The sequence below is a fragment of the Carcharodon carcharias genome, chromosome 13, assembly GCF_017639515.1.
Source record: "Carcharodon carcharias isolate sCarCar2 chromosome 13, sCarCar2.pri, whole genome shotgun sequence".
Lineage (NCBI taxonomy): Eukaryota > Metazoa > Chordata > Chondrichthyes > Lamniformes > Lamnidae > Carcharodon > Carcharodon carcharias.
Window position 1 is genome coordinate 134,345,662 of NC_054479.1, and position 15,803 is coordinate 134,361,464.

At 45.2% G+C, this 15,803-nt stretch overlaps 1 protein-coding gene across 16 annotated transcripts in view; it reads right to left on the bottom strand.

Moving 5' to 3' along the window:
* Positions 1-15,803, bottom strand: part of celf2 (cugbp, Elav-like family member 2) — a 522,862-nt gene that overhangs the window by 47,427 nt on the left and 459,632 nt on the right. For 13 of the 16 annotated variants that reach the window (XM_041203230.1, XM_041203241.1, XM_041203242.1 and 10 more), the window contains 2 exons: positions 12,571-12,650; positions 805-1,041 (listed from right to left, as the gene is read on the bottom strand). In XM_041203230.1, coding sequence (XP_041059164.1) covers positions 805-1,041; positions 12,571-12,650 — 317 coding nt within the window. The remainder of the gene's footprint in view (positions 1-804; positions 1,042-12,570; positions 12,651-15,803) is intronic. The other 3 variants (XM_041203243.1, XM_041203244.1, XM_041203232.1) reach the window with 1 other exon arrangement.

The following is a 15,803-nucleotide window of genomic DNA, read 5'->3' on the forward strand; positions in this document are numbered from 1 at the left end:
GTTTGCATGTCAGTTGTGGCTCAGTGGTAGACTCTCATCATGGAGTCAGAAGGTTGTGGGTTCAAGCCCCACTCGTGACTCAGGCGCATAACCCAGGCTGGCACTTCAGTGCAATACTGAGGGAATTCTGCACTGTCAGAGATGCTATCTTTCAGGATAGCTGCTTAAGTGAGATGTGGTCTGCCCCCCCATTTGGAAGACCCCTTGGCACTATTTTGAATAAGAGCTGCGGAGTTCTCCCCAGTGCCTGTCAAATAATTTTGGCTCAATCAACACTTAAAAGCTGACTACATGGTCACGATCACACTGCTAGTTTTGGGAGCTTGCTGTGCGCAGATCACAAAAGTGAACACCATACAAAAAAATTACTTCATTGGCTGTAAAGCACTTCGGAATCTCCTGAGGTCACGAAAGGTGCTGTAAAAATGCAAGTCTGCCTTTATTTGCCCTTTTGGAAGTGGGATGCATGGTTTGGAACTCCCTAGTGCCTGATGCGCGCAAATTCGACTGTGTCTCGTATCTGCTGCTTGGGTCCAGAATAACAGCGATTACTTGGAATACAAGCTTGGAGGTAGAAACCAAACAGTGGCTAAAGGGAGGAGGCTTGTTAAGTTAAGAGAGTGCTCAACGTAAACCACAATGGAAAAATGAGAGACTTGCTGATAATATTCAACATTTTCCCAACTGTACAGAGGGTATTAAGCTCCCTTGGCCCTTCCCTGAAGGAAATTAAATTAATGACATCCAATTCACATCCCCCACTTATGCTGCATCAAGAGAGAAAGAAATAAAAAAAAGACTGACTGTATGCATGTTTTGGGGTACGAAAACTTCTTTTGTTCCAATTTCGCCACTGTTCTTGGATCCCCAATGACCACTTACAGCCAGGTACTGTGGTCCCAGGGCACCCAGGCCAGTGAGGTTTCCCCAGGTCGCTGTGTTAAGCTGTTGCATCTGCTGGGCCAACTGCTGCTGCAGGCGCCTTTGTTCCTTGTCCTTCTGAGTGTCAGCAAACTTCACCACAATTGGCGATGAGCAACCCTGTTGCAGACAGAGGCACAGTTAGGAGTGAGTTATGAAGCAACAGGCCAAGTTTTACCGTATCACTCATTTCCCTCTGTTTTTTTTTAAACAAAACGTTTTACCCCTCTGATTTTCTCTCCACCAGCTCTTCACTTGAAGGAACCTATTTACTCAGTGTACTTTAGCCAACTCTGTCCTATTAACTTTGTAATTGCCTCTAAGTTTAAGACACCAGTTTCAAGCCCACATTTCTCACCCTCAAACTCAATGTGAAATTCTATCGTGTTATGATCATCCTTCCCTAGACGATCCTTTGCTATGAGATCATGAATTAATCCTGCCTCAACATACGTTGCCAGGTCTAGATTAACCTGTTCCCTGATTGGTACCATAATGCCTCTATGACTCTTCGCTGGGGTATAGTTTCTATGCTATTGGCAATGGTTTGCTACCTTGCCCCCAAGTTTTTGTAATTTTCATGCACGAAGAGTCAGCACTTTCCAACAAAAGTCAACGGATAGTAATCAGGAGCAGGAACCCTGGTCCTCCTCCTCCTCATCCCCCACCTCCCCAACCCCCAAGCCCCTCATCACCCCCACTATTCAATACATTTTTAAAAACCGTTTCAACATCAAAAGTTTACTAAAAATTACGCAGCTTAATTTTGTCTCCCTCAGGCTCTCTTGCATGAAACTTCTTATTAAGACATATTTGCCTCACAGATCAGATTAGAAAGGTAATGAGCAAGAATTCTTATACATACCCTCCAAGAGAGATGAAGGATGTCAAATTAAATATCGGTTAAAGGTTTGCTTATTTTCACTCAATGCAGCCCTGCTCAAAACCTTTGCGGCTTCGCCTTTAAGCAGGGTTTTCCTGCAATTATTTACCTGATACAGACAATCACAGAATTCCCACCCCTGAAAAGTGACTGGGAGGGTTTGAGGCGAGTCACACATTCAGCCCATTCACCAGTGGAAGAACTCTTAGTCGAATCCTTTTCCTCTCACTGTTTTGAAAGCAAAGGCTCTTAATCCTGGTAAATCTATGCCATCACGCAATGTTTACAACATAATTTATTCCCTACATTTTCTGGTGGCCTGATAGCGTTGAACTGTACTAAGTTATGACTTCCCTAATTCGGCTTCCTTTCCTATGCTTACGTGGTCATTGTTTCACATATGATTCAGCATGGTGACTGACTCCAGCCGAGAAAAATAAGGGGCTCTTTGCCATGGTAGGTGCCGGTGACACCTTGAGAGAGGGACTGCTTCCGCAGCCACACGACCTGCCTGGAGTCTGATAATGCTGGCTCGGTAAAAAAATCTCCGCAGACAGCCGCTGGGTAGCCCCAAATAAAATCCACGGCAATTCCGGGGTTGAAACACGCGCAGACACAGAGTCTGCAGCGAAAGAATATATTCAGGACAAAACGCGCCCTGGGAAGGCCTGACCCGTGATGTGGGACAGAAGACCCAATTATGGGACAGTCCCAGAATATCCAGCACAGTTGGTCACCCTGGGTCCCGGTGAGGGGGTGGCATCGAATTTGATTAACGCTGGGGAAGATCCCAAACTCAACCTCAGCCCAACGTACAGAGGTGCAAGTTTCCCGGCGGGGTTGCACGATAACCCATCAGTTCGTACCCACAAAGACTGATTGTAACAGCACATTCACCAAAAGACCCCACAACAAAAACTGGACCTTGCTGCCTGCTTGCTGAAAGAGTACTTTTACAACGGAGGACTGCAGCTGACCCCGGACCTGTGAAATCTACACATTGGTTGCCCTCCTAAATGTAAAATGTTCGACATTCAGGGAATGGATAAAACCGTCGTCCCACTAGGGACCGAGGATGTCTCTTGCTGTAAACTAAATGTCTCGGGCCTGCCCCAAATGTTTGCAATCTCCTGCAACAAACCTCTCTACTCCTCGCTAGGACCCAGAAGCAACCGGCACCTGACAAGGTGCAAAAATTGTAAAAGAGCGTTGACTAGACCGAGGGATTGCTTTTCCAAAAAAACAGGAACCATTTTTTCCTGAGAGATCCTTAACAAGGGAGCATGTGCTTGAAATTGGTCCTTGTCGAACACAATTTCCAGGCCCATCCTCCCTCACCCAATCATCACCTGTGTCTCTCGTACTGCCCACAGGCGGCTTTTAGCCAACTAAATCAGGTGTCAGCCCTTTCCTGAAATATTAATTAGGGGCCTGAAGTCTGTCGAAGGACCCCTCAAGTAAAGGCAGTGACCCAACATTCAGAATTGGCAGTAAGCCAGCAGCTTGTGCTGGCACGTCAGAGACCAGCAGCCTGTGCGCAGAATATTAATCGGGCCCAGTTTTTAGGCCAAGCTCCAGTATCTCGGTTGGGACCGGCGCTAATTCATGCAGGCAGGCCAGAAAAATTTCCACCTTTTGAGTTAATTCCTGAAAGGCATGTCAAGCAGCTCAGGGCTTCTCTTGGCATTATCTTTTTCTAGTTACTTAAAATGGCAGGTTTTTTTTTTCTCTCCCTTTTCTTTTCAAATAAACAAGGGCAACAAAAGCACCGAGAGGCAGCCGTCTGAACAGAAGAAAAAAAACAAGAAGCCTTCAGCACATCAGCGTCTAGACCATCATTATCGCTACGGAAACAGACAGCTCAGGCTTTCCAAACTGAGAACTTTCAAAAATTCCCTCAAAACAAATGTTTTTTTTAAAATATTATTTGGGTATTGGTGGGATCCAGTGAGAAACTGCCCCATGAGATGCAAGTAGTGTTGAAGGGAGGTGAGGAGGGGAGGGGGGGAAGGTACCACCTGGTGGGAACTCTGGTGGCCGTTGTGTCAGTGAGAGAAGGTACAACGTGACATTCCCTCTGACACCTCTGGGCTGTTGCAAACATTTTATCAAGCTAATTAAATACAAAGTGATGCTCTAAGAGGTTGCATTAAAGATGTGAGCCTACATCAAAACAGGTTTTATCTTAAAAGGTAGTTGAGAACCATTTGCATAAAATGCATTAAAATGTTCACAAGTGTATTAAATACAAACAGGAGAAAATGGGAACTCATGCTTCTTTATAAGCGTAAGGGTAGCGAATTAAACTGAATTTCAGTACCTGCATAATAAAATAGATCAGTGACCAACAAATTCCATGTTTAAGAAATTACTCTTCTTCATTACCGACACATCTAGATGGTGGGTAAGTGGTTGTTGGTGATTTAGTTCGATGCAGAGTTGGGACTTAATTCCCTCTGTGCACTATGTTTATTTTAACAAATAGGTTAATGGGCGGAATTTAAATATCGCAGACAGTAATTCGGCACCAAGGTGTTAACTATTAAGTTGACCCTTGCACCCCAAAAACCCAACTCTGCTGCCTAACAAGATGGAATGGGGATTTGTGCATGTGGAGCACAGCCCCTGGCCTGACCCTGTCAAGAGTTCCTGGTTACATACATGAAGTGGGCACGCCGCTGCTTTAGTATCAGGGCAGGTTGGGTGCCTACTAAGGGCAAGGGCTGCAAACAGCAGCATCAGCCAGCCAGCTGCTGAAACAATTGACAGAAGGTGTAAGGTGGAAGAGTGCAGCCTGACTGGGGCCCCCTTCCCAGTAGGTTCCTTACCAGCAAACCAGGGCCATTTCCAATTGTCGGGCCCCACATTCACAGGCTCAGTACCCTACACTTGGAGCTAACTGTACAGCATATTGGAAGGGGGCCTGAGGAGGGGGGGGTGGGGTGGGAGTTGCCGCCTGTTGGGAAGTCTGGTGGGTATCATCAACTTGTCAGGCCTGTCTCTGTTTGCATCAGTTGGAGAGGGAGCAGATGTGAGATGCAGTGGCTTTTAGCTGAGGGGACATCCCCCCCAACAGCTCGAGATTAGTGGGTCAGGGAACCCCCAGTTTTGGATTAGTGGGGGTAGGTGACTCTCAGCATAATCAGGTTCTGTCTAATTTGTGCCTTTGGCTACCATGATAGTGCCCCAGATACTCTAAGGAAATGACTGATGATCATGATCTTTGCACAAGCTTTCCATGAAGGTTGCCGAAAGTGGAAAATGGAGCTTCATCAATCTGCCTCTGTCTCTTGTTCCCATCGAGTGATCCATTCTCTACCTTCTTTCTTGTTTTTTGTTTCCTCCAGGGTATTCCTCCTGTTGTCCAGGGCAGGGAACAAATCCTCAAGCCTCTGCTGATATTTGGTGTCTGCAGGCTCAGCTCTTTCAGGCAGATCTATTTAAATGATGCCAACTCTTCCTCCATATTCATGGATTTCGGGAGCCGCTGTCGGGTTTCCGAAGGGTGCAGAGAGGTGGCAGCTATTTATTTCATTGTTACTGGTCAGATTCAAGGCACCACCTTGCATTCTGCTCTCATTCCATTCATTATGTTTCATAGAATGAGATAGCATAGGGGTGGTCATTCAGCCCATCATGACTGTTTCCTTTGTCCTTTGACAGGCCTTTCTCTCCATGATGTTACATTTTTCTTCCTCGTTGATTTCCTATTTTAACCTCCTGTTAGCAGATCTCCCATGGTATTGCTCGCTTATAGCCTGAGTTCTGGAGAACTGCAGTTAATAGACCAAACCCTGGTAACTTATAAACTGTTGAGGTCAATTAGAGGGCAGTTTGTAAATTTTAAGTGCCAGGTCAATAACAGATTTTCTCTTTATTTGAGTCTGGTTTGCATTTGTAACAAACTGTGACATTTAGTGTGTTGGATCCACATGGCTTTTATATGAAGCCAAAGCAGAGCCACCTCCCTCAGTAATTGTGCCAGTTTCTGATGCACCAAATTTGCCCAGTTTACACTACAAGGTGGATCAGGCAGCAGAGAGGGACAGTGTAAATGCACAATTTCTTCGCATGAACATAATTTTGTCAGTCTAGCTGAGGACTTCGCCTGATGTTGGGAGGTGCGTGGGGATCAGAAATACTGTAAGCACATTGCCCCAACTATTACAAACTGAAATGACAATCCTGATCTTTGTGCTGCCAGAACTCTTACCAGCTGGAAGTTATCCTGGAGAAGCCAATCCGGCTATCTGGACAATTTCTTCCCACACTTATCTTTTTGGGAACTTCCCGGTTATTCCAAACCTTCTAGGCTCCAATTTCTGCTTGCTAGTCTCAGAGCTACTTGTGCCTGCCACTGTTGTGTGGTCAACTCTAAGAGGGTCTTTTTGGCATATTAGATAAATCCACCAAGAACTTCCACTCTCCCAGCTGCCTCTCAGTCTTTGGACAGTCTTTCTGTGGCCCAGGGGCCCTTTCTGTTTGTCCTAGGGGCGAGCACTTTTATACTGGTTGCAAGTCTTTCACTTCCACCGCTTGAATCTCGACACCCAGTGTTTCTCCTTGAACCAAAATTCTTCAGGACAACTCTTGGTAGACAAGCAGACGAGTCCCTCTTACCCGTTATGTGTGCGAATGGGAGTGTTCGGTTTTTACAGTCCCAGAGGAACGAAGGTCACTGCATTTATTGCCCGTCCCCAATTGCCCTTGTTCAGACCACAATGCTGTGGGTCTGGAGTCACATGTAGGCCAGACCAGGTAAGGACAGCAGATTTCCTTCCCTAAAAAGGACATTAGTGAACCAGATGGGTTTTTATGACAATCGACAATGGTTTCATGGTCATCATCGGACTTTTAATTCCAGATATTTTTATTGAATTCAAATTCCACCATCTGCTGTGGTGGGACTCGCACCAGGGTCCCTGGAGCATTACCCTGGGTCTCTGGATTACCAGTCCAGTGACAATGCCACAACGCCATTGCCTCCCCCAGATACTTTTGATACTTATCTATGAAATTTTTACCACATAAATAATATTGAAGGATACTATTGTTTTGTGGATAGCATGCTCCTCACCCACAGGCTGATTATTTGCAATAGTTGGGAATTCCAATCCACAGATATTTTCAGTCCCAGCCTGCTGGGAAGTTTGGTCAAGCAAAAGGGAGTCATTTTCCTTCCTGTGCATCTTTTTCTCCACCTTTCCGCCCCCCCCTCTCTTTGCCCTTCCATTTCTCAATACTACTAAAGGACAACAGCAAGAACAGGGATACATGTTCCCCTCAGTGTTGCTTCTCTACACCCTGCCAGCAACTCCTGCACCACCGCCCCCCCCACCCCCTTTCATATAGAAACATCACCAAGAACAAACACAGGAATGGCAAACATATTGGGCTCCTGCCTTCATTCTGATCCCCTCAATGTTTTTCCTGCTGTCCTGAGGCACTGATTCCAGGGGTACTTGCAGATTTTCAACACCTCAACCCAAACGGTCGTCCTTTCTGTAACAGGCCAGGTAGCGAGAGCCAATTATCTATTCAAGCTGCACATCTGAAACTGATTCTTCTTGTCTGACCCGTGTACTGTCTGGCAGACATGACTGGACTTGTCAAGAATGGGAGTGATGGACAATTTTCCCCCAGCCCAGGGGCGAGATAAGGCAACATGGCACAGACCACGATCAACCAAGAGCACCCCCTGACCTGCATGGCTCAGTTAAATATCACACTGAATGGAATTTGATCGGAGGTTCCGCTAGGTCAACTTTGAACATTCCACCGCAGCAGCTATTTCCCACAATGTTTTTTTGGTCTTCTGCTCTTTACAGTGCATAAAAGTATTTCCAGGTTGATGGGGTGACATTTATGTCAAGGGAATTTTGGTGAGAAATATTTCCAGTGGAGGACACTTGGCAAAGTGATTACTTCATTTCTCTTATCAAGAAACATGGCTGTGGGAAAGTACTGACAGAGGATTTCAATTTGTTATATTTTGGGACACAAATAATTGACATTTTCTCCAAAGGTAAAAAAACACAAACACACATTATATATTAATGAAAGACTATGCAAATCCAGACAGAAATACAGGCTACTGCTTGTCGAGGCATCCTTTAGCACTGCCGGCATCTCAGTGAAGAACATTCACTCCTGAATCTTTTACTTACATTTGGAAATAAAGCAATTAATTCAGGGGCACTGCTTGCATTAAACCTCTTCTGAAATTAATGTAACAGGAACAACTGTTTATGTAACAGCATCAGGTTGATCTGACATCGTGCGTTATTAGTTTAGCAAATGAGTTAATGGGTTTATACTGGAAAGCCCCGTCTCCCATTTTAACGGAGGCAGTGTCAAACAACATGATTTAAGATGTGAGACTTTTTACTTATTTATCCACTTGCTAGGCTGAAATGTTCCTGTTTCACATGTCTCCCCCCGTAGGAGGAATCATAGAATGGTTATAGTGCAGGGGACGGCCATTCGGTCCATCGTATCTGTGTTGGCTTTCTGCGAGACTAAGTCGCCTAGTCCCACTCCCCAGCATTTAACCCGTAGTCCTGCAAACTTTGTCTCTTCAGATAATTATCCAGTTCTCTTTTAACAGTCCCGATGGAATCGGCCTCCACCACGCTCTCAGGCAGTGCATTCCAGATCCTAACTGCTTGCTGGGTAAATAAGCTTTTCCTCACGTCGCCATTGCTTCTTTGCCCATCACCTTAAGCCAGTGTCCTCTGGTTCTTGATTCTTCCACCAATGGGAACAGTTTCTCTCTATCCACTCAGTCTAGGAGGTAAGGGGTGGAGGGGAAGGAACCTAGTGCCAAGCCTCTCAATGCCATCCTGTAGCTGACCATCAAAAGATGCTCTGTGCCTTTGGTCTTCGATGGAGTGTGAGGAAAGGCCCTTGATCCCAGGGCTCAGGTTGCTGGGAAGCAGGCAGAGGGAGTGTCTGATCAAAGATGTTCAGTTGCTGTGAGCCACTCTCTCCCCTAAGCTTCTGATTTCTGGGAAATGTCTCAGCCAAGCTTCTGATCCCAAGCTTTCTCAGTGCTAGGCCAGTGCTGGTTACTGAGTGAAGCTAGCTTTACAAGAATGGTTCCAGGGGTCAGGGGCTTCATTTATGTGGACTGATTGGAGGAGCTGGGATTATTCACCTTGGAGGAGAGAAGGCTGACAGGAGATTTGACAGAGGCTCAAAATCAAGAGGGGTCTCGTCAGAGTAGAGGGGGCGAAACTGTTCCTATTGGCGATAGGATCGAGAAGCAGAAGACATAGATTTAAAACGATTGGCAAAAGAACCCAAGGCCGCATGAGGAAAACTTATTTTACACAGTAGGATCTGGAAAGCACGGTCTGAGAATGTTCAGGCAGGTTCAATCATGGCTTTCAAAAGGGAATAGGATAAGTACCTGAAGGAAAAGTAATTGCAGGACAATGGGAACATGACAGGGGAGTGAGGCTAGCTAAACAGCTCTTGCAGGAAGCTGGCATGGACTCAATGGGCTGAATGGCCTCCTTCTGTGCTGTAACCATTCCATGGTTCAAAGTGCAAGAGAGCCTGGCTTACTAATTTGCCTTTTTTTTTCCCTCTTGTAAAGGCTCCTGGACTCTACTGAGTACTTCTGAACTGCAGAAGGTCTGACCTTACTGCATGAGGAATCAGAGACGTGTACTTACATACTATCATTCAGCGTCAATGCCGGTTCAAGGGGTTTGCATAAAATAAAAACTTCTGCTATTTTACAATTTTCCACCCTTACTCTCCTGAAGATGCCGACTCAGTCTAGGCTGCCGTTCCATGGGTGTACTCTCCAATATCTCAAAGCAAGTGTTTACCCTGTATGTGTGGGCCAGACAGTGAGAGCAGCAAGTTATCCAATTTTGGGATTGAGGAATTGTGATTGAGGAAACACCAGATACATGCTTTACAATGGGGGCAAGGTGGGGGTCACTGGGAAGCAATTAGGATTGTACCACCCATCTTTGTCTAATCCAAGGGCACTAACACCAATTTTAGCTGTTGCACTCCACAGAGCAGTGACAGAACACTGGGCCTCAGTGCAGCTAACTCATTATTTAAGCGGCTTAGATAAGGTAAATGCCGAACGGACTGCTTTAGCATGAAGCCGGGTAACAGGACCAAGTTCTGTTGCAGGGTCATGAGGACCGGAAACGTCAACTCTTTTCTTCTCCGCCGATGCTGCCAGACCTGCTGAGTTTTACCAGGTAATTCTGTTTTTGTAACAGGACCAAGTGCCCACTTGTTAAAAAAAAAACAATCTCTGATCAGATACCAGAAGAAATATGTGCACACATTAGAAGATAAATGTCTGGGATAATCTACCAGGCAGGAGACCATGGTTCAGGCCTCAATTTTAATCCCTCCTCCCACCCCCCTGGTGGAAACCGGCTTTGTGTGTTGGTGGGGGAGGGGCCGTGGGGGGTAATGGCCTTTGGAACAGGTGGGAGGTCAAGTAAAAACTTAGGGGAAAGACTTACCCACTTTGATCTCACTACCTTTGCGACAGGTCCGAATATTAACACAGCGGACAGCTGTCCCAGCCTGGCAGCATCCTCTGTAAATGTGCAGATAGGGGCATGTGGCCTATCATTCTCCTGCACGGCTCGGTGTCAAATTTTGCTTGATAAGGCTTGTAAAGCACCTTGGGGCGTTTTGCTACATTAAGGGTGCTGCATAAGTGCAAGTTGTGCTTGGTGCTGTTGACTTTCTATTTTAGTCTGAGGCCTGAGCTGGGGGGAGGGGAGCCAATGATGCCTCAACCTGTCAGGCAGCCCGAGTCAGGGAAGGCTCAGAAATGTCCCAAGGCAGGCAACCCGAATGGTTTCTTTCAAAAGTTTTTTTTATTTTGGGCCAGGAGGAGCCCCTAACAATGCCCTGCCCCCACCCTGCCCTGTCACCTCGCCTTTAAAAATCAGCGTCTCATCATTTAGGGACGTTGACAACAGCGCAGGATGCGAGGCTAAGGTGGGTAGAACGCTGGCAGGACAAGCACCGACTGAACTAACATCCTCGGAGGAGCTGGAATGCGTGGAAAGCACGAGTATGCGCCAGTGAATTCTTAACATGAAATATACAAATATAACCTGGAATTGTAAACGTACTGAGGCACCTCAGAGTTCTGTTAATGCAGCGAAAGCAATTGATCGTTAATGCATGTTATGTACCGTCAATTTACAAATTTTATGAATAGAGTTCTTTTCTGAAAAAAAAGTGACGGGACAAGCAACTTGATGCTCGTGACTTTTTAAATTAAATAAAGATGGTTGTTACAGTGATTAACTCAGCCCTTGTGCAACGTGATAACTCCGTGTGTTGATATTAACAGCTTGAACCAGATGCCTCAACAACCATCAGAAAGCAGAGAAAAAGAACAGTCTTTATAGTTAATGTCAGAATATACAGGGAGAAGGGAAGGAGAAGGGAAATGGGGGAGAAAAAAACAAGGACAGAAAAACATAACCACCACAAAGATTAAACAGCTCTAAACAACAGATGAATGGGAAAGAAATTACATTATTTTTTGATGCCAATTCCCTATTTTAAGGAGGTTTGGTCAAAAAAAAACACACACACAGCAAAAACAAATTAAAACACGTTTAACCTTTGGTCTCTTAGTAGGACATTGCTGACTTCAACATCTGCTTTGCGATTAAGTTAAGTACCACAGCCACCACTGAGCAATTAGAGAGGTCAATCTTATTCTTAATGAGTGCAACAAAAAGTTGTTAGTTGATCACATTAATGCGTTAAATTCTTTAAGACCTGTGGTTAAACAGTGTTTGAAGACATATGCAGATTGTTATAAAGCTGTAATTTCCAGGAAGTTACCTTCTCCCAACACATTCCACCCTGTTGAAAGCTGCAGTATATTTTTTTGAGAGCTCCATTGTATCGTGGGCAATATGTTTGGCTTTCGAAACAGCAAACAAATTCATTCATTATGTTGGGGTTCTGCATTGCACTAATCATTTCCAAGTTCCTCCAAGTCATTTCCCTGTCCCCTCCCGAGGTGCCGATCCCTAAAGGTGACAATGGGCACTGGCAGCCCAAGCTGCCATTCAACTAATGGGAGCAACAAAGGCAAGTGCTGGCAGGCTATTTGACTGCGAGGGCATCGTAGTAGAGGTTGATCACATCCTCATCTGGCATCGGCATACACACAATTTCTGGCAAATTAATAGTAATTATGCAGAAAAAAATTAGTAAGTGGTCTTTTCAGATGGCATCGATGCTCTGCTATGCTCACAGAAACCACCTCTTTGAAGGCATTTGACGTGCCTGGATACGTAGGGTTGCTGACTGCCTATGATACCCAAATGGTTTTGGTGGTAAGTGCCAGTGGGCTCCTTAATGGTGAGCGCCAAAGGTGGGCACAATAGTCAAGCTCCATCCTGTACTCCCCAATCCTCATTCAGCTGTATTTTCTGGAGGGACCACTGTTATCATGAAGAGGTTTGGGCATACCTGGTGTTTAAAAAAAAAAGACCCGAGATCACCCTTGATTGCAGGTGGGAATTTGGGAGATGCCTTGAGAAAATTCGGAAGAGCTCAGAGAATGCAGCAAGTGACTCCTTTGCAATAGTGTAGCATTTTCAGACGGTAGATGTAGGCACATCGAAACCCTGAAAAAGCCACATGGTTGTGAGTGAGAGATGATGGTCTTTCACGGTGATATATACTGCAGCTTTCCCACATTCCACAATATTCACAAAGAAACAAGAAAAGGGCAGACGATACAGTACCTCCATGGTCTGAGACTGGTGCATGGCTTTGATTGCATTCTGTGCCATTGCCCTTGTGGAAAACGTGACAAATGCACAGCCTGTGGGGACAAGGGGGACAGGGGAGCAGGAGAGACAAAAAAAAACAACAAGACAAGAGGATTGGACGCTTGTTAAACCAACACAACTCTACGAGAACGGCCACAAGACGACACTGTTCTCAGTAGTACATGAAAATACAACAGCTTTTTAACATTTCATTTTCACATGGCATTTTTTTTTTATATAGCCAAGAACAGTCAGAGCAAGCCATGCCTTCACCGCCCCCACCCCCACTTGCTGCTGGCCCCTAAAGCACCTTGGTTAATGCACTCACGAGAGAAAGGAAAGTAGGTCAACACGCCATTTTACATACACAGCTGCCGCACTGGAAAGACGACATAAAACTCACTGTGCTGTACAATCTCAGTGCACATGGATCCCAGTTATGCAGTTAGCTACTGTGCTGTGTACCATAGTTTAAACAACACACATTCCTTCCATTGAGATTCTCAAACCACACTTCTGTGCGGAGTGGGGCTGAGGGGACTAAGTTGAGGAGGAATAGGCTAGTTCTTTATTTTGTTTCGTGGGCAAAACTAAAATCCATTATATGTTACGTTAATAAAATCAGCTCCTGCTTCCTTCACTTTAATTAGCATGCCTGTACAGTGTAATGTTTCTGATGGTGCGCTGTCTCAGGGGTGCGAGGTAAGTGACTGCCGGGTTTTGACTACTGCTGAGCTGCCTAGAGTCAGGCTGGTAATAGAACTGAGCTGAAGTGATGTTCTCTTTCTAAAAATATACATCTGACTTTGTCTCACTGGAGGGTTCTGTGACATAGGGGAATGGCAGGTCCCTTAGATTACAGGAGGCTCTGAGGTTTCCTTTGACATCATAACAGAGTTCAGCAAAAGCTTCAGGGAAACTAGCGATCCCATTTAACTGTGTAATATATTCTCCTTTGCATTATCATCGTCTTTTCAAGTGTGTACCGTACGTGGTTATAAATCATCATCTCAATCAATGACCTGTTTAAAGACACCCTGTGGCAGATTTATTTTATTGCTTGGTTTTATGTAACTAGTTTTATATTTCCCTTTGTTTCATCTTTTCATCTTCTTAAATTCGACAGATGTCATATAGTCAATCCAATCTAGCTTTAACCATCAAATAAATAATTTAAACACTTTGTAAGCACCTGTGTGATCGCTGACCTACAGTGACTCCTGGTTCCACACTGCGTTGATTTTAAAATTCTAATCCTTATTATCAAATTCCTTCAAATGGCCTTGCTGCTCCTTATCTCGAAATTCCTCTTGTTCTACCACCCGCCATGATAGTTCTGCTCCTCCACTTCCCACCTTTTGCGCATTCCCTGATTTCCATCGTTCTACCATCGCAACTGTGCCCTCAACTGCGGACTTCCCTTGCTAAACCTCTCCACCGCTCCATCGCTATAACCCCCTCCTTTATGACGTTCCTTAAACCTACCACTTTGACTAAGCTTTTGGTCACCTTTCCTGATCTCTCCTTAGGTGCCCCGGTGTCACATTTTGTTCCTGTGAAGTGCCTTGGGATGAAGGCTCTATGTAAATACAAGATGTTGTTGTAATATTGCTGCCCAGTGACTTTCCTTTGACTGATTGGAGTGAGCTAGATTTCCGTGCGAGTGGGGGGACTACAATAACTCGTGTGGGCTTGAGTTTTCTTTTAATTCTACATATTTAGGCCAGAAAACTCTCTTTTCTGGATAACTGCAGGCCAGTCAGCAGCTGAAAGAGAAAGGACAGGTTAATATCTCAGATAGGACTCTTAGAACTGGGAAAATAACTTTTCATCTTTCAGTTGTTAACCGCCCTGTGGCGCATTTCCTGTTTTTATTTCAGATCTGCCAACATTCGTGCTTTTATCTATCTTCATCTTGCTGGCTTGGTAAAGAGAGGCACTTTAGACAGGAGCTTCTCATCTGTTTGGTTCATCAGGAGCTTATTGTCGGTGCTGGGTTGTAATTAGAATTGGAGGTGGTGGGAGAGCTGGAGAATGAAGTTCTGAACAACCCGGTTTCTCTGATGGTTCACTGCTTCTGGAATTGGGAAGTGTAAGATTTTCACAGAGGCCATTAATATAAGATAGCCACCAAGAAATCCAATTGGGAATTCAGAAGAAACCTCTTTACCCAAAGAACAGTAAGAATGTGGAACGCGCTACCGCAGGGAGCGGTTGAAGCAAATGGCATAGATGCATATAAGGGGCAACTATTTGAGGGAGAACAGTGTCGAGGGTTACAATGGTAGATTTAGATGAGAAAAGCTGGGAGGAGGCTCTAATGGAGCATAAACACCAACATGGATTTGTTGGGCTGAATGGCCTGTCTTGGTGTCGTATATCCTATTTAAACCTATCTAACTAAACCTATCTATGGCATGTGGTGAAGAATAAATTTATTCTTTATTCAATTTAAACAATTCCGAGACACAAAACAAAAGTTCATTTGGCCTATGTTTTTAATGGGTTATCATCTCTGTTGAGACACACAAAAAGATATTTCACACACGTAAAGTGCCTGTCTAGTAATATTGCATTGCATAATTTCAAAGCCACGAGACTTTACAAAATGTAACTGCAGACCATGTGGTGAAACCATTCCCACCTTCATCTTTGGTGATTGTAGCCACAGTTGCCATTTAAGAACTCTGGGAAGTCAGGGATTGGGAGACATAGAGAGAGAGAGAGTGAGAGAGGGAAAGAGAGAGAGAGAGAGATGGGGGAGAGAGAGAGAGGGGGGAGAAAGAGAGGGGGGGGAGAAAGAGAGAGAGGGAAAGAGAGAGAGAGGGGGGAGAAAGAGAGGGGGGGGAGAAAGAGAGGGGGGGGAGAAAGAGAGAGAGGGAAAGAGAGAGGGGGAAAGAGAGAGGGGGAAAGAGAGAGGGGGAAAGAGAGAGGGGGAAAGAGAGAGGGGGAGGAAGGGGGAAAGAAGTGTGAGATAGATGGAGGGCTTAAATGATAGCAATGAGATAGTCAGTGTCTATGTAGACTTGGAGACAAATGCAGTTCCCAGCTGGCTTCTTTTCGGAAGCAATCCAGAGGACCAAATATGAAATTTGGTGATGACCCAAATGAAACGCTCAAGCCTTGGGCACGGCTGGTTAGGGGTGACAGACGGGCTGCTGATTACACAGAAAGCCCTGGGCAATGTCTTTCTTTCATTTGGAAGA